The sequence below is a fragment of the Anser anser genome (assembly GCF_964211835.1).
Source record: "Anser anser genome assembly, chromosome: 7".
NCBI classification, from domain to species: domain Eukaryota; kingdom Metazoa; phylum Chordata; class Aves; order Anseriformes; family Anatidae; genus Anser; species Anser anser.
In genome coordinates, this window is record NC_139727.1 from 12,550,795 (window position 1) to 12,570,193 (window position 19,399).

Below are 19,399 nucleotides of genomic sequence, written 5' to 3' on the forward strand. Positions count from 1 at the left end.
ATTTCCACGGAGGAGTAGAATACTAATGCATAATGTTTTCGCATTCACTAAAGTGCTGAAAAGGCAGAAAATTACTATTTTACATAGCAATAAGAAGTGCACTCTTAAACACTAAATCAAGGCATGAAGAAAATGAAAACCGTTTAATAAGGCCAGATGACAAACCAACTGAGACAACTCTCCAACATACTTTTTAGCTTTTGTTCCATTTAAACAGCTTACCTGGTGTAGTAATCTTTTCAATTTCAATAACTGAGTTTTCACAGCTGTACAGTCTTGGACCATGTGCCTAAGTGTCATTTCATCAAGCATCACAGTATTCTCCGGTAAGCCCACCAGCTGTCTAGGAGCCTGGTAACAATTTGGTGCCCCATAGCTTTCAAAGTGACCAACAGGAGACTCTAGGTAGCTTGATCCCCTGATTAAAAAAAAATGTATACATATATGTATCTACATGCATACGCACACACAGGGATGACAAACTAGAGCTAAGAAGCATTTAGTAAAATTAATTGTTATGTAACATAGCCTGTATTTACATACTGTGGTATACAGAGGAAAATAAATCAGAAAATGCCAGTGCTATTTCACTTTCCTTCCCACTTGCACAAATCCACAGACCAACATCTACAGTACCCTAAATCAGTTTGCTCATCATAATTTCTATAAACTCAGTCATGCAAGCTATAGCCTATACAAACTACAAGATTACATGTATTTTAAAAACAAATTGGTAAGGAAAAAAACCTGCAAATTTAAAACATGCAAGTAATAAGACTTTACTATTTCCCCATGGAATACATACGCTAACTTAAGCAAGCCATTTATAGTATCCCATAAAGACAACTAATAAATCTCAACATTTCCAAGTAAGTTCCAGCTCAAGGCAAAACACTTGTATTTTAATTAAAAACCCACGACAAAATAGTTTTACAAAGAAATCATTACAAATCTGAGGGATGCTCCCATTCAGACATGCTATTCAATAACATACAACTATTCTGCAAATGTCTTATACTCAGTATCACTTGATACCTTTGATACAAAAGATTTCTCATCATAGTATTTTAATGGGGGTAAAGGCAGCAAGTCTTTACCTGTTCAAATCATTTTTGCCATGAATATAGTGCTCAGTATGGCCAAGATGATAGTGATCTTGTGTATTCCATCGTTGTTGTGGTGCTCTTTTCCAGAATTCTTCCTGATGTTGTCTAGCATTTCTGTCTTGTCTATCATAACGGCTCATATTTTCACATTCCTCTACAGAGTGTAAAGTAAAAATAAAAAATTTGTTCCCAAGACCTTGTAATACAATATTTACTACGTGCCGGTGCTGATAATGGATGCAATGTAAAATCTGTTTGTTTGTTTTTTTAAACAGCCAAAAAAAAGCAAGCATTTTTAGAAGAATCCAGCAGACTGCTGTAATGAACACAGGTTTTTACTAGCATATATAACTTGTTACAAGAATAAAAGTAATCTGCAGCAGAAACTACAGAGTTGAGCCTTAACAATATTTCAGATCTAAGAAGAAAATCACTTGGAGGAGACAGGTCTATAGGGAAGGAAAACAAAATAAAAGTAACATGTTCTTCTCTTTCTTAGTATCTTCAGGATTTTAAGAAGTTAGAACAAAACACAAACACGGTATTTTAGAAAAATGCCAGAACTTCATTACAAAAAAGACTAGTTTCAGTACTTAAATTACATATCTCTCTCACTCTAGTCATCTGTCTTGTGATCAAACTTGAAACGATTTTAATCTTTATTTACCTGGACAAAAAGCATGACTTGAGCAAACGAAATCTCTTTAAAACACTAACTTCTGTAAAGCAAAGCAGATTCCACAAACTTCTGAAGCAAACAAATGCTATATTTGGCAACAGCTTGTAAACCACTAGAAACAAAGCCAAAACAACTGCTACCCGTGCAGTCAGTCACAGTGAAAAAGTCCTAAACTGCTATTCTGCCATTGCCCCGTCTCCTTCACTTACCCAACCAGCTTTTCCTCACATTGTCAGCCTTTTGCTAGAAGAATAAATCTACACAAGAGTACATTGTTTTATTCGGCTGCCTACTCAGACATAGCTGCGCATGAGACGCTCATAAACAGGCCTTCCTTCCTGCTGAGCTCCCAGCCTGCGTGTTGGTGGGAAGGCAGCCCAGTTTTACCCTGTGATTTAAGGCTGCCATCCTCACTCACTGCATACTTGTTGAACTAGAACTGCTGCTATAAATAGTGTCCAAGCGGCATCCTCCACTCCAAAACGAAACAAGGAGAGTTTCCGTGGACCTGGGAAAGTCTTAAAAGGCTGACATCAGTGAAGCTGCACACAAGCATGGAAATAAGGTTGGCAAAAAGTGCTGCTAGGTGTTATAATACTCACTCATATCTCCAATTCCATTTTTAATCAACTAGTTCAATAACCGAATATTTATGTAAGAAAATAACTTGTACAGCTAAAATAACAAAAGATTTGTTTTCCTTTAGAGGCATATTTCTACAGCTCACACTGCATGACATTTCAAACGGGTCAGCTCAAAATAAGCCCTCAGTAAGTTCGTTGGTAGTTATGATACACATCTTTGGAAAACAAATTGAGACACTGAATGAAAACCATATGGATATTAGCAAAGAACAAACTTCACTTGTGGTTAGTCATGTTTGCTTAAGGGAAAGCATGAGATGACGTCTGAATTCCTCTTTTCAGAGCCTATTCTGAAATCACTGAATTTTTATCAGAGAAGTGATAATAGCAGAGATACCCAATTCGTTCCACATTAATTTTATATGGAAACCTACTTCAAAAAAATGCCTAGAACAGTAGTAGTTATCTGAAATCTATCCCAAACACCAATAGTTTCTCCACTTGAACCACCAGCTTAAACAGCACAGATTGCTGCAGTCACAAGACATATTCCAGCTATGTGAACACTACAGATACTTGCTGTAGCAGTGTGAGTACAGATTATATTGATGCAATTCAGAAAACAGTGAAGTAAACACAATATTTCACCCATAGTCAGATTAAATAGCAAGCTAACTTTTTCGCGAAGCAAACATTCACCTTTAAAATGCACATATTTTGAACATTTTTAAAATTAGTTTGAAATGAACTTACTGATGCAGATACGCCGCATGCTTTTTAAACAAAAAAATTAAAAAAATTGATCTATCCCTTAAAATTGTTTCTTAGTTTTTCCAACTGGATAACAATTACCATTATTGAAAGAATGCTTAGTGCGTGACCACGAGCACTGTGAGTTATCATATATGCTTGGTTTGTTATTCATTCCAGAAAATTAAAAAGAAACTTAAATGTCTGGGTTGAAAAGTTGACTACTAGCACAGCAGTAATAGTCATCAATAAGCACCTTTCACACGAGTACTTTGGAAAAATTACTGAGATTTAAAAGGTTAAGTATTGCACTTTATATGTGCCACTGCTATTGTAGGTGGCAGACTATTTATTTTACTGTTAATTTGGCTTCATAGCTAACATACCTGTAGGAGCCTTCATCTGAAGAACTCAAATGTACTGTCAAAGCAACTGAATTACCCCATACTTCAGCAGGTAGCTGAACAGTACACAAAACAGGCAAAGCTTTTTTCTTTCAGTGCCTGTTTGGACAGGGTAGGACACTACTGTGGTCCACATCCAACATTCCTGTTCATCTGAAGATATTGTCACAGTCAGTGACAACTGGTATAAGCTGGAGTGACCAAAACCAAATGCCTCGAAGGAGGCTAGGATTTGAAGAAGTGTGGCATTAATTTGCCTGACCCAGTTAATTCTGGTCTAAATTTGTATTGTGTTAGTGGCATCTGTCTTCCCCATGAAAAGGTTGACAGCATTCTCACAGACAACAAGAGTGCATGAAAAACTCCTCAAAATATTGCATCTTAAGACTTAATGCTGCTGTTACCCTAAAGCATATAAAATATCTTAGGAGATAATTCTTTCTTCTACAAAATGACAACCATCTCAAGAAGAATTATGCTGTCAAAGCTGAAAATATCATTCCAGCAACATATTTCAACAACATACTTCAGCTATATTTGAAAATGAAACTGAAGTACTAACTTCAAAGTTCAAAGCTTATTGTACACACAGTTTAAAGAAACAGTCTGCAACAATGTTTGTTTAGTTTGGGTCGGTTTTGCCTTTTTTTTTTTTAATAAAAAGGCAGTAAATTTCTAACTTTAGAATTCAAGTGTAGGAGTTGTATTAATTTCTACATTTTAGAAAAGAAAGTTACCTAAATAAAAACCAATTGAAATTGTGCATCTTATTAAAGCAGAAGTTAGAACAAAGAAATCCAAAAATATCTTAAACCCATAATGCAGTCTCACAGTAAGATTGCTTGGCTACTTTACTAACCTTTGTCATGAGGTGGGTCCTCAGGTAGGTCCACATCGAGCATAAGATCATCATCTTCAAGATCACATGAATCGAGATTATTCAAGATATCCTACAAGAAAGAAAATGGCAGATGGAGCTGTTTTCATATCTCATTTATTCCAGTACCATAAAGAAGTTGATTGCAAAGCTTTGTTACATGTCTTCTGTATACATATCCGATGTTGTCAGCAGACTCCTCTCTTTTGAGAGAAGATCAGCCTTACCTGAGACTGTCTACACAAACTAACAACCCTCCTAATGATCTGGTATAGTAACAGATGGATGGATTTAAACAATTTTCTGCTTTGTACCTATGGAATGCTCCCAAGATTTTCTTATTTATTAATATTCTGCCTGCACTGTAAAACTAAATTATTTTGCTTACTTAAGATTCAAATACAAGTTTGCGAGGAGAATATGTTGAATCACCTTGTTTCAGCTCTCATGTCACACTGATCAAAAGATCATCATGTCATTGAAATGAAAGGGGTGGGTTAGGGAACCTATAGTATCTTGGTTTAAACCTTATCTTAAACCTCAGGAGAGTGTTCCAACTCATTTACATGTTATCTTTATGAAAGGCTTAAAGATTGACTTTAATCACTTTTTCTGAACTAATTATTTAGAATAGCAAGAAGAAGAACAGGGAAGATTATTTTCTAAGCGAATTATTGAGCAGAACTGTACCTTCACATTTTCCAAGGTAAACACATTGCCATCACCAAAGACTTGTTTTCTACACCTATTTGTGATATGGATGGAAATCTCTTTCTTGTATACTGTTACAAGGGAATAACTCTTTTAAAACTAGTAAGAACAACCATTTACAGTCTGGAAAAGTTACAGATTTTCTCAGGCATCGGCACATCCATCTTACGCTAAGAGACAAAAACTCAATGCAAGCTATAATTGATTAACTTCATTGACACATTTTATTCTACTGAATCTTTCAGGGGAAAGTCACCACTTTTTACCTTTGACACCTTTTCACTAAATGTAAAGGTCTAGACACCATTTTCAGATTCAGATTTACTTCGTTGCTGTATTTCAGTATAAATAATAACCGAAGCCAGACTTAGGACAAATATTGCCCCTCTAAAATAAAGGAATACAGCAGCCTCTCCGTTGTTTTTATGTTACCAAAGGCACCTAGTACTTCAGAAAAAAAAACAAGAAACTTAACTGTTTAGCGAGCTGAGAAATAGTACCTGATCGTGCTTCTGGCTTTTAAGCACGTTTTAGTGTGGAACAGAAGGAAGGGAACACCTATATCCCTTAACATGTTTTGTCAGCCAGAGACTGGAATAGTCCCAAGGTTTTGACAAGAACTTACAGCTTCCAGCAGCTTTTTCAGCCAACAAAATTTAAAATATGTAATTATCAGTACCAAGCACTGCTGCCTTTTGTCTTTAAAAATGTGCTATATATAAAGCTGTTTCTAAAGTTACAAACAAAACATCATGTTGTGTAAGTATGATAACACAAAAATACAGTAACATTAGTACCAATACTCTATTCAAAAAATTAGTCAGGTATATTAAAGGAAAACAACTGCAGTGACAGCAAAGTCAACTGACAGTGAAAGAGACAGAAATTAACTAACCTCTCTTCCTTTAAGAACACCAACAGTACAAAAAAAAACTTGAGAGGTCAAGGCTGCAGAATATTCTGTTGGAGTAGCCAGATGCTGCTAGCAACATGCTGCTGGAAAGCTATATGTCAGACAAAATGCAGTACTTGATTAGAGAACACAGCCTCTTTCACTTGATTGTTCAAAGATAGATAGATAAACTTATTAATACTAAGTGATCATACTACAAAGCAGGTCTAAGGAAATTGTTAATGGTCACACAGCTCTAAAGCTCTTGATCTCTATTTTCTGAAATCCCACAAATAGAAGTGATAGCTTTAAGGCCTAGGATTAGATTCAGACACTTCACGTCTGCTTCTTTTCCAAGAACAGTACTGCAGATTTTTCTTAGCTTCAGCAGCTACATCTAAAGATGATTCACAGGACCAATACTGAAAACTATTAAGGTAGTGTTTTGCTAATTTCTTCTCACTGGGTATTAAAGATATCAGTAAATACTTAACTGTATACTAGTACACAGACTATCAATACACTGCAAAACTGTATTCAATTGCAAAGCTATCCCTTTGCTGGCTAATGTTAGATTTGCTTTGTCAGAGGTGTCAGAAACAAATAACATTGACAAGCATCGCTAAACTGTTGACCCAACTGTTCTTCTGCAGTACTCCTGTAGTGTTCACAAAGTACTCCTCTATTTCATCACAAATGGTGGAAAGAGCTAAGGATATTTTAAAATTTTTTTCATTACAGAACAATAAACATTCTCCATTTCTGCAGGGAAATGCATTTCTTGACGTTGGAAAGAGGATATGAAACAAAAATTTAACATTCACTTCACAAAACATGAGCAATATCAAGGGACGGTGGAATAGTTCCACCTCTTTTTGTTATATTCTAGAAGTCCTACCTGAATAATATTGCTTACATGTCATCCTAAGTATTTACAGAAAAAGAACAGAAGAAAAGCACAGAATATCAGGACACTGAATAATAAATTACTAGACTGAATAATAAATTACTAGAGAAAAGTTTTCACAAATTGAAAGTAATTTAAATAAAATGCAGATTTACCATTCAGGGGAACAGACTGCAGATGTTTACTTATTTTTATATCCATTAATTTACATTTTTCCAGGAACTCCAATGTTTTTAAGCAACGTGTATTTTTTAAGCAATTTTGCAAAATGTAGGTGTTTGAGAGGCAAATTCAGTCTGTTAGCTGACAAATTGCTTCTATGCCATGTTTTGATCTTCAGAATCATTATGAAGCACTATTTTCCCCTACTGTGGGAACCTTAATGAACATGACAAATTAGTTGAGCAGTGGCCACAAATGCTTAAGAAAGTTGAAAACATTGCCATTACCATGCAAATGCATTTTAAAGTACAATAACAAAACAGTATGTCAGAGTGTTAACTAATAAACCCAGATAAGCCACTTTGCTATCCCTGTATCAGAGCTTCAGAAGTCTAATGATGTCAGAAAAGGTCAGCATTTGAGATGCCAAACATACTTTTCTGTCAACAGCACATTTCGTTGTTTCCCTAATTATACATTCCTGAACCACACTGATGCAACTCCAAGCTAGAAAACAAAATCTGACTATGAAGTCTTTGCAATATCTGGACCCCACGTGAATTCTCTTCGACATTTCCTACTGTTATCTAGGTAGATAAAATAACAGGAAATGAACTGTTATTAATGTCTTCTTGAAATAGTTACAAGATAAACTTCAGGTTTCGTCAGCAAGTTCGTACATATAAACCTGCATTTACAGACTTCAGTTATTCTTACTGCTGTATAATGAATTTAACTACGAGGCAGTAACGTTGTTAAGAAGAATGCTTAACAGCTACTATCATCAAGTTCTGCCTTGAACAGGATGTAGAATTTCTCCAAACTACACCAGCTACAACCCTATAGATTATTATATGTTTTAGCAATTATTAAGAGATTATTAAGGGAATAATCCTACTTGGTTTGTATCATTGAGAAGAATAATGTATATAGAAGGTGGATAGCAGTTGGTCAAAAGAGGCAATTCTCCTGCTATATTTAGCGTTGGTGCAGCCTCACCCGGAATACTGCGCACAGTTCTGGGCTCCACAATATAAACAGGACGTTAAGGTCCTTGAAAGCATCCAGAGGAGGGCAAAGCTAGTAAAAGGGCTAGAGGGCATCTCCTGTGAGGAGAGGCCAGGCAATCAGGTTGTCTAGCCTGGAGAAAAGGAGGCTGAGCGGTGACCTTGTTGCTCTCTGCAACTACCTGAGGACAGGAAGGGGAGAGGGAGGCACTCCTCTTTTCTCCCTGGTATCCAGTGACAGGACACACGGGAATGGTTCAAAGCTGTGCCAGGGGAGGCTCAGACTGGACATCAGGAAAAACTTTTATGAGAGTTTAGTTAGACACCAGAACAGGCTGCCCAGATAGGTGGTTGCTGCCCCATGCCTATCAGCGTTCAATAGGCTGTAACTTTTGGTGAGCCCCGAAGTGGTCAGGCAGTTGGTCTCTGACCTTTGGAGGTCCCTTCCCACTGAACTATCCTTTTTATTATTTTTTAATTTCACAAGACTAGATTCTCAAGATGTTACAACCTATAAAGACATACAAATTGCGTAAATTAAAAGTCCTCTGAACAAAATTCTACAGAACCCTCAAAATACTAGAGTTACTGTTATATGTCTTTTGAGTAATTAGTATAAGAAAAACATTTTAAAAAATTTCACATGCAGGACACCAACTAAGTCTTACAAAAAAAACCTAGCACCTGTTAGCATTACAACATACTTTGCTGTAAACTTCAAAAAAGCAGCTTGCCAAAGTCCCTAAATCATTTAAAGCAGACAGGTGTGCTTGTCACATTCCACGAAAGAAAGAAAAGTCAGATACCCTGGTCAGATGTCAACTTCATTGTTTTTCTACTACCAAAGAGAGACTATTTAAATAGAAACATTGGTGTCTGTGTTAGCAGAACAGTGAAGCCACAATACGGGTTTTAACACGAGTCTGATCCTGTAGCAATGGATACATTACTACAAATTCAGTAATACTGATTTTGCTTCATATCACACAGGAGAAAACAGTAATCAAAGTTCTCAAAAAACATACTCTTGAAACAACAGATGATATAGAGTGACTCTGGGATAGGAAACTAGATTTCCAGTCTAATGTATAAGGCTCTAAGAAGTAGGTAACAGTTTCAAGTCAGTTATTCATTTAATTCATCCAGAAATGTGAGTCTTCACATTTGCAGCATCAAAATAGAACAATCCTCATATGCAGAGATGATCCAACATGCACTTCAGAATCAGATCAGAATCATCTAGGTTGGAAGAGACCTCCAAGATCACCCAGTCCAACCTCTGACCTAACACTAACAAGTCCTCCACTAAACCATATCACTGAGCTCTACATCTAAACGTCTTTTCTAATGCACAACAGGACCCTTCAAAACAGGACTACAGCAGTGCCTCGTACCAGCATTTTTCTCTTTTGTAACAAAATCAGTTTCAGAAATTCCCCATCCTACCACTTACCAATGAAAAGACACAGCTCTTGAGATTTTTTTTTTCCACAAAAAAAAGATAGAATAGCTGAACAGATATTGTAACTTTTGTCACAAATTTCCTCAAGAGCAACAGGCTTAAGAATGACCAAGCAAGCAAAGCTTCTACTTGATTACTTCTGAAGTTAAGAAAAACATCACAATACAGCTGTGATACATCTCAGCAGCCCAACAGCATGGTGAAGTTGTACTGCCGTACAAAGCAACAAAGATGGGGCTGCCTGAGAAGCCAGCTACAAGATACCTAGCTTATAGAATTTACTGGGAAAAGGTATTCAAAAGAGCATGGAGATTACAAAAACAAGTAGAAAATAATTCACAGGAAGCTAGTTCCAGACAACAGAAAAGCACCACAAAATAAGAGAGTTTACAAACTACCATTTTGTGAAGAGAAACCTGGCTATACCTCCTCAGAGCATACCTGCCCTCCAGCTGAATGTGGCCTATTGCTTTTATTTGTACAAACAGAAGGGTTTGGCTGTGATGTAGCAGATGTGCAAATAGCAAAATTTAGTTTTAGCTCCAAAAACCTTAACAGAGAAGGCAAACTAAAGCCTTTGCAATCATTCCTCCAATTTGAATTCTTGTTGACAGCAAGCATCACTAAAAAAAGTGAAAAGTATTCTTTCCCTCAGACAAAAAATATATACTAGATTTTCTTTTACATATAATACATCAGTTTTTCTAACATTACTATTGCATATAATGAATAAATGTATACGAATATATATACATTTTTTTAAAAAAATACATCAGTAATCCTGCCAGTATGCCAGAGAGAATGGCTAGAATTCCGCAGGATACCAAAAACAGGGTAGGAAAGGAGCTGTTCTAAATGTTGTATACTGCAAGTCGTATTAGGGATAATTAAGCCCAACATCCAAACAAGCGTTTCATCATTTTGTTCATGCTCCGTAAAGGAGCGTTGCCAAGACAACAAATGCAACAGGACCTTTGTTCTGAATACCCAGGACATTTTAACTATTGGATATTAGTCTTAAATAATGATGTATTCCTCTTTGAAAACATTTTTATAAGGGCATTGTATGTTCTATCTAGGTTTACAAAACGCAGATAGGAAATAATTATTAGGTTAAGTTACTATCCACTATCTCTTAAAGAGCAGCTAGGCTCGCTGCTTAATTATTTTAATTATATGCTAGAACATGTAAAAAAAATGAAGTTCAAGAGCACAAAGGGAAAGAAAAAGAAAACCTGAAATATTAACTGTTCTGTTGAGATTTTACCAATTTATAAGCAATAGCACCAACCAAACATGCAGCACAAGTCAAGTCCCACAGCCACAAAAAGCATTCCTTTACTGCCATCTAGCCTCCAGTAAAGAATCTACAAAAACACACCAGGAGGAAAAAACTGTCTGACCATCTTTCTGCAGAATTTCAACAACATTTAAGAATGTTTTGTAATTCCAGTTTTGGTTTGAGTTACTTCAGAGCACAGTAACAGAAAGACATCAAGTGTAATTAACATAGGCAATATCAGGTCCTTTCTACTCATTGCTTCTGTTTCCAGAAAAGTCTACCAATATCAGAAGTTCAGCATTACTTCTGCAGTTAATGTACAAATAATGGACCACTTTACATGAAAAAGCAATATGTATTCTTTGCTTATACGCTTAAATGACAAAAATCACTACGAATGATGATGTTCTCTCCACTGACTTACATGAGTATAGTGAGCAGAAGGCCTTGAGAATTAGGAGAAACTACAATTTAAGTAGTTTGTTACCTCAGGACTTCCAGGTTACCAGACATCTTGTGTGATGGGTCTACTGCTCATTTCTAGAGATCAGTAAAGACAAACCAATATTCTTCAGCTCCCCAAATGCTTTTAAACACGGTTTTACTGCCTCTTCTTAGGCAAAAGCATCAGCAGTGAATTTGAAAAACAAATAACATGAAATACCAAGAACAATCCAGTTTAATTTTGAAATTCAGTTATCATAGAAGAGCTATTTAAAAGTAACTTCAGGCCTCAAACAACTCCCAGTTGAGAATGAAATCAAAACAATCAGAACTTAGAACATGGGCAGGGTAGCTACCAGGAGATCAATTAAGTTTCTTCTGTTTTAGTTTTTAGGGTTTTTTTTTTAGTTTTAGTTATGCCCTAGCTAGACTTTTTGTGTAAACTGAATATGACTTTTTACACAGCATTTACGTATTCTTATACAGGCTACTTAATACAGTTCTTTCTAATTAAAAAAAAAAGAACAAAAACCTCATATATTTTTATTAAACCTATTTTGACCAATCCTTAAATGAACTGTGCATCCTGTCTTTAGAACTGTGGAGACAGTCAGACTGGAAATGAGTGTGCACATTTCATCCAGAGATCAGATTTGTGCATACTACAAACATAATTGACCCTAATATGTAGAAGATACTGCCCTTCCTTGAAGTTTCTGATGGTTTGCAACTGAAAGTAAGTCACGAGAAGATTCAACACCAGTGTTCTTATAACTTACTAGGACACAGCTTCAGGTAAAAAAAAAAAAGAAGGAAACTGTGTGCCAATCTATAAGTTTTCGATCAAGTTATCTGTCAAGTGTTCAGAAACCCAGTTACATTCCTCTCAATTCATTTTGCATACTCTTAAATGATTTTCTTGTTTACGCTGACAAAAAACACCAAAACTACACTGAAATCAAGACTCTACTGTTCTCTCTGAGCACATGCCTACCTGTTTCAAGATCTCCTAGGAGTAATGAAAACAATGTGTGTTACTTGAAAAAAACATAGCAATACAATTAACTGAAGCACACTAGAGTACTTCTGAAGTTCTGTTATAAAAAACGATGCCAGTTGGTAGAATAAAGAAAAACATCAAAAAGGAATTGCTATAAACTAACTAAAAATACAACACTGTATATGCAGCTGCAAACTCATACTGGAAACCTCACTTTAAGCTCATGAATTAAGAGAAGTACTCATTTCTACCAGTATTTCTTATTATATTGCACTTAACACTGCTGCTGTCTCTCCCTACCATACAAAATCAAAGCTGTCATTAATGGCCACCACAAATGAAATACAGGAGCACAAGAAAAGTTGCCTTCCTTGATTTTACCAACCAAAACAGCATGAGAAGATTTACTGTGTCAATTCTGAATCATACAGCTCTCAAAGGCATATATACCTTTGTATCCAAAAGGAAAAAAAGGTAATTTGCCATTAAAGCTTGTTCACAAAATGTCATACCTCTCAAAGCAACACCACAAGAGATTTGTGCACTGTAATACAGTCATATAACCTCTTAATAATATTTGACAGCAGGGACATGCACATCACCCAAGACACAGACAGAAATGCCATCTCAGTAAGTAGTGCAGTTTCTCACTACCTCCCATTGCTGTAACAATTAAGCTCTAAAGCTGAAGACTGGAGTGGTGGTGGGAGGGCAGAGAGCAGCTATTTTCTCTCAGAAGGCAGCACCTCTGAAGTCAGTCCCTACTTGCATGACATTTATCTATGCCACAAGCAGAAAACTGTCAGCAAACCCGCCTGAAAAAGTGGGCAAGGATCACTGCTAGCAGAACATACTGAAACAAGCAGGTACTCTTAATTCTGTAAGAAGACAAAACTATTACCGACAATTTTACACAGCACTTGCACAGTTTACTAAAAGCTTAACTGGCGACACATTGATCAAGGATGCTTTCACCCTGATTTACTATGTCCAGAGGCACTATCTTTTCAAACTGAAACTAAATGCAAAAAAGAGGTAACACTTATCTAGCCTTTCTGAATCTTCTGAAATCAGAAAGCTGTCCGCTTGAGTCTTCTCCAAATATAATTTTTTAGGCATAACTAAAAGTAGTTGGTTTTTTTGTTGTTGTTGCTTTGGTTCTTGTCTTTTGGGGTGGATGAGCTGTCAGAAATTGGCAATATGAACAAAAATGCCAGAGATTTCTGTACTTGTAGAAAAATGAAAGCAATTATATCAATCTAATTAAAGTTATAAAGTTAGAACATCGCACTCCAAGAGAATCCTCAGTTCAACAAGAGTTCAGAACTCAGACATTACCTCTGCTTAAGGTGGTGAGGTTAACAGCAACACCAGCTTCACATTTGTGAGACACAAACACATGCCAGTGAAAAATACCTTCCCAGGCTGACATTTGTATGATATTCCAATCCCAGATTCACTGTGTTTCTGAGCAGGAAGTCTGAACCACTATGCATTTAAGTAAAATTACTGAAGCTCTTTCATAACGACACTCTAAGCAGAAATGCCAGCTTATCAAGGCAAGGTATTTCTAAGAAACCCTTTTCTATCAGAAGTAAAATTCAGACAGCGTTTGCCATTATCTAAAACACATAAGTAAAAGCCAAAATCTCATAAAAGACTTCCCAGGCTACTCCAATGTCTCTTGTCAAAAAAAAAGAAATATCTTGACCTAGAAACCCAACAACAGTCATGCTTTCGGGTAAAGCAGTATTAAAGACCAATGGATTACCTAATCTGTCTTGCAAGACAGGATTTCTTTGGTGCTAAATGCAACAAACGAAAATTCCCTGAGCAGAAGCAGAAGATATAAAACTTCAAACTGTCATTCCACATTAGTGATGCTACACACACTACAATTCTCTCCATAAGAGCTGCCTCCAGTGTGCTGGGCCCAGAGGGAAAAAGTAGAAAGAAGTACAGTATATATTGCCAAGTATTCAACACCATCTAGTACACTGGTACTGTACTAGCAGTCTCATTACACTGATGTGATGAAGTCTAATTTTTATTCACATAGCTCTAGGGCAAGATTGCCTGATTTCCTCCTCTGTGGTCCAGTTATATCACAACAATGGCCAGATAAATTGGTGGCAGCAGCAGTGAAGACCAAAATGACTGGGAGCTCACAGGCTTATTAGGCAGCATCTTCAGGTGACAAAAAGGACAGTCTCCTTCAAAACCCAAATGATACTACTACAGGAAAGCAAAGAGGCAGGATGGGGTCCAGGAATAGGCCACACCAGCACATTCCCCCACAGCTTAAATCAGAGCTGTGAAACACTGGGAATAAATCGTAAGAAACCCTTCCTCTTGATCCACCTGAATTTGAGCATGAGGTACAAATACATCAATAACAGAATACACGCTGATGATAACATTAAGTAAAATTGTTCATTTTTAATTCATCCATCATTCTAAAGAAAGAAAAATAAGACAAAGGCTCCATGAGACTCATTTAAGGTCACAAAGTGTTGCAGATCACCAGTTGGAGTTTCTCCACTCACAGGCCACCTAGCTAGCTATTTTACATACTACCTGCAAATACGCTCAACATATCAGTGAACAAAAATTTTTGGTTGATCCTATCTCTTGCACGGGGGAGGAGGGGAAGAGCTGAGTGGTACGGAAGTATTTCCTGACTGGAACATGTCCAATAATGGAGATGGAGCATTTTAACACCAACTTGCACACAGAAAAGCAAATACATGAAAGGGAGAAAAAAAGCTTCAGATTTTATAAATCTACAGATTTCAGTAATAGCTTACATAAAGATACTATGAAAATCTAAACACGTTTAAGAGTCTTTGTTTCAATAAAAAATGTATATATTCTTTGCTATGAAAACAGTTTTTACATTTAAGCAGTTATTTTTTAGGTTTTCTTTTAAATTTACCTTCAGCTTCTTAAAATCTTAGACACTTCACTTGCAGCACGAAAAGCAGAAAAAGGAACCATGTTTAAATTAGATCATTAGACAGAATCTGCTCGTGTGATTCTTATACCTAGTTTGCCCCTGAAGGGCTCATTTCAAAAAGATCTCCTTTCTAAAAAATCTCAAAAAAGAAGTGTCTATATATGGAGAAAATATACGTATTTAGTTTCATTATAACCTGTTAAAAAGTGAAAATGAAGCACAAGACTTTCTGAATACTCTGTACTGAATGCCTCATTAAATCAACAACTGCTTCTGATGAAAAACGTCATGATGTAATCGCTTCTCATTTTCAGTATACTATTTAAATTGTATTTATGTCTGTAAACATTGCTATTAGTTCAGAAGGCCTTGGTCTTGAAAATACTTCCAATGGATCTTACACAGTGCTGCTAGCACAGTATGGAGAGTTGTTATTCACCTATTTGGAATAAGCATTAAAAATTTGTAGTGTTTAGAAAAATTCAGTACTTCTATATTAGTATTACATATATCCAGATAAAAAATAAAACAAGCACCACACACACTGGGGAAAAAAACCACTTTCTCTCACATGGTAAAGCTTATGGGGTTCACACCTCATTGAAGCCATCCAAATACTACTTAATAAAGGCTATTCAGATATACAAGAATTTTTTTTATTCCATACTAGTACACTACCTTAAGCTTACTTGGGCTTGTATTTTTATTACAGCTGTAGCAAAGTAATCCAAAATTTCAAAGTCCAGCTTCTCACAGAACAACATCTATGGATTTGGCATTAACCCGTTAGAAAGGATATACAACTAAAAAACAGAAATGGGTAGAAGACACTTAGAACACTTGGCTCTTTAATAATAAATGCATTGGAAGTATACATACTACAAGTCTCAATTCCTACGTAATAAGTTACTCATTTGATACATCAGACTGTCATTTAAAGCTTAAAGTCATTTAGAGAAGGAAAGAATTTTAAAAGCTCAATTACTTGTAAGTAACTAAAACTACTGTAAGAAAATAGCGAGTACCACAGACTGAACATTACACAATGTTATTTTAGCAAGCTCATCTTTTCTGTAGTTAAGAAGTATATACATTTGAACAGCATATTTCAGTGAGTATCTGTGCCTCTAGAACAATAAGCCATTCCACAGAGTCTCAGAAACTAGTTCAGAATCTCCCTTTCCCAAGTTGCAATCACAGAGGAAAAAAAAAAATCTCATGAGATTTCAAAAATATGCTAGGAAGCTGAGAAAGTGTAACCATTTCAGACTCTGTGGCTGAAACTCTAGCCACACTGATAAATGACAAAACAGATTCATTCCACTGAGATCTAGATTTCATCCCAAGAGCAATTAAATTCTAAGCAAAGCAGCTAAAACCCATCTGTCTCTTCAAGATGGATTTCAATTATTGTTCCATAATCCTATATCCTTGTAACTAAATTGATGCTCACTTGGTGTATACCCCAAATACCAGCTTTAGCTCAGTAAAAATTAAGATAGCAGAGACATATACAGTTACTGGAGCCTCTAATAACAAAAGGCCAGAGGATTCAATCTCTGTCTAAGAGAGGGTCTTCATATGACCCGATAATACAGAGAATACAAGTTTTCTAAACCTATTAGTGCAAATGAAATTTCTTTGAAAGAGAAGAAAGAAACAACTCTATTAGAGGTATTAAAAATGCTAATGGAAAGATTTTCATCTTGAATTTTTACTTCTTGCAGACCCCTATATGGTAGAACATTGTAGTGTCTTTTAAAAGTAGTAATACCTCATAATAATACAGGAACACTTGTTTGGATTATCTCTCTTATTCTCAATGTAAGATAAGAGCTTTAACCTTCAAAAAAAAACCACAAAGCTTTACTCAAACAAATGCATACTAAAGATTATGTTTCTCACATGTCTAGTTAATACAACGGATAGGACAGAATAACTCAGACAAGCCTTGCTATAGCAAAATAGTACTTTGTTTTCTGTTAAGGAAAGGAGCAATGAGACTCCAGGTAGGATCCATGTTTTCATCCATTCTGTTTAGATGTATATTATTTCCAGACAAAAATAAATGAAAGCAAAAATATGGCAAGGTTTATATAGTCAAGTAGACTACTCTGCATGAAACAAAGTCTTACCACTCTCATTGTCATTCCGGAGACCTAATTAACACCACCCTATGCAAATAGGCCAAACCACTTCTCATTTGACTACCCAACAAGGTCTATGCTGCCATCTATACATTTGTTGATGCTATAGATGACAAACAGATGACTAAACACTACCAATATTTACCACCTTATTATGAGTAATTCAGATGTACTGCTGGAATCCAAAGCATCACAAAGGCTCACACTGCTCCTACTCACACCAGCCTAAAGTCAGGGAAAATCCAGAACCACCTATCTGCTTCAGATTTCCCCAGAAGCAACACTTCCTGGCGCAGTCAGGCTGACATTAGTTTAAAAGACTCTTATCAATTGGATTTTGACAGAGATTTACTGCTTTCACCTTCACAATACTAGAGGACAGAAAATGCACAATTTGATCATACACCTCCTAGCAATCAAAACATCAACATATGCTGCCTAATCACAATAATTATTCTCACGACCTTCAGTTCTTTTTATTTTAAACTGCCTTTATACTCAGTGCCTTCAGACAGAAGCAGCAACAGGGAACAAAAGCTTATACTAACCCACCCAACATCACGATTCTCCAGAACTAAGAACTGTATCAGAAATTCTTCTACATCTTAAGATTAAAAGTGATGAGTGTTTAATCTGTAGGCTAAAAAAAAAAAAACTCTAAATCTCACTCTTTCTGCCAACAATAACAAGCAGAGGAAAAAAAATAGGACTACCACTAAAAGGCAATTCAACAAACATTTCAGAGCTGCAGTCTCTCTTAAAAACCAAGTATGAACACAAGATGTATTATTGATGTTTCCCTTACTTAGGATGAAAATTCAGATGAAAATATAGTGCTTACTGCACTATAATTCTGGAAGAGCACTAATGGAATAAAAATCAAAATGAGTGGAAATAGCACATGATTTTTTTAGATTCAGCACTAAGTCTTACACGCTCCTTTCTCCAGTACATCTAAACCAAGTAAGTTTATTCTTCCACTTTTAAGACCTCTCTGACAGCTATTTACTTTCAATAAAATAAGAAATTAACCAAAACATTGAACAAAAATATCATAAGCTTCTAATAAACCTCTGCTCTGAGGCTTACAACAGCTTCTATCAATCAGAACATCAATGATTGACCTTCAATTCATATAGATGCGTAAATTAACGCATGGAGGTTATGCATATCAAATACGATGTACATAGCCCAAAAGCACATGAAAGCAGTGCCTTTTGTTTGATAAATTGCACTGTATATATCAAAAATAGCAATTTCAGGTTTATCGAGGAGAAAGTTTAAGAACTTTTCCTGGTATATGCATGCATGTGACAGGGAGAAGGGTGTTTTTGCAGTGCCCTATGTTAAATTTTTTCCAGTAAACATCAAAATAACTACAAAGTTCATGCTGGAAAAAAAATCTCAAAATGCTTTTCCAAGCTGGCCATAATTACCAAGAGAAGTTAATAACTATTTCTAAGCTTACTTTTAAGCACCGCATCCCAAGATTGTAATTTAAGACAGAAAATGAACACCACCACAGGCAGCTGAAAATATATCAGGAATTCCTCCTATGTAGTTACACATAACAATATAATTATGTAGCTATGCTCCAGTTTCAGAAAAATATCTATGCTGTTCTGCTGTTGGGCTAGACAACCCTAACAGAACTACAAATTAAAATCTGACTTAGTGCCACAAGGCCCTTTCAAAGGCAGAAAACAGCATCTACACTACTGACAATGGCACTGGTGACATAATACTTAACACTTATCAAATTTAAGAAGCTGGAGACATTGATTGATTATACCTAACTTTTGTTGGAAGTTCTGAATGAATAATACAGTGTTAATAAAATCTGAACAGTCTTTTAATTAAGCAACCCAAATAAGTGAGAACTGTGTTTCTGTGGAAAAAGATGAAGGACGGAGACAATTTACATCAAGCCTGCCAGAACCCAGAGGCTGGCTAACTGACCTCAGCTGAAGGGTTAGAGCACTGCAACTACTCTCTACCTACTCTAGACGGAATGATGTTTGATGCAAAT

The 19,399-nt window shown here is 36.0% G+C and overlaps 1 protein-coding gene across 9 annotated transcripts in view; it reads right to left on the reverse strand.

Annotated features, from left to right (window-relative positions):
- Positions 1–19,399, reverse strand: part of CCSER2 (coiled-coil serine rich protein 2) — a 72,045-nt gene that overhangs the window by 33,403 nt on the left and 19,243 nt on the right. For all 9 annotated transcript variants that reach the window (XM_083844336.1, XM_083844341.1, XM_083844333.1 and 6 more), the window contains 3 exons: positions 4,383–4,473; positions 1,098–1,260; positions 223–418 (listed from right to left, as the gene is read on the reverse strand). In XM_083844336.1, coding sequence (XP_083700462.1) covers positions 223–418; positions 1,098–1,260; positions 4,383–4,473 — 450 coding nt within the window. The remainder of the gene's footprint in view (positions 1–222; positions 419–1,097; positions 1,261–4,382; positions 4,474–19,399) is intronic.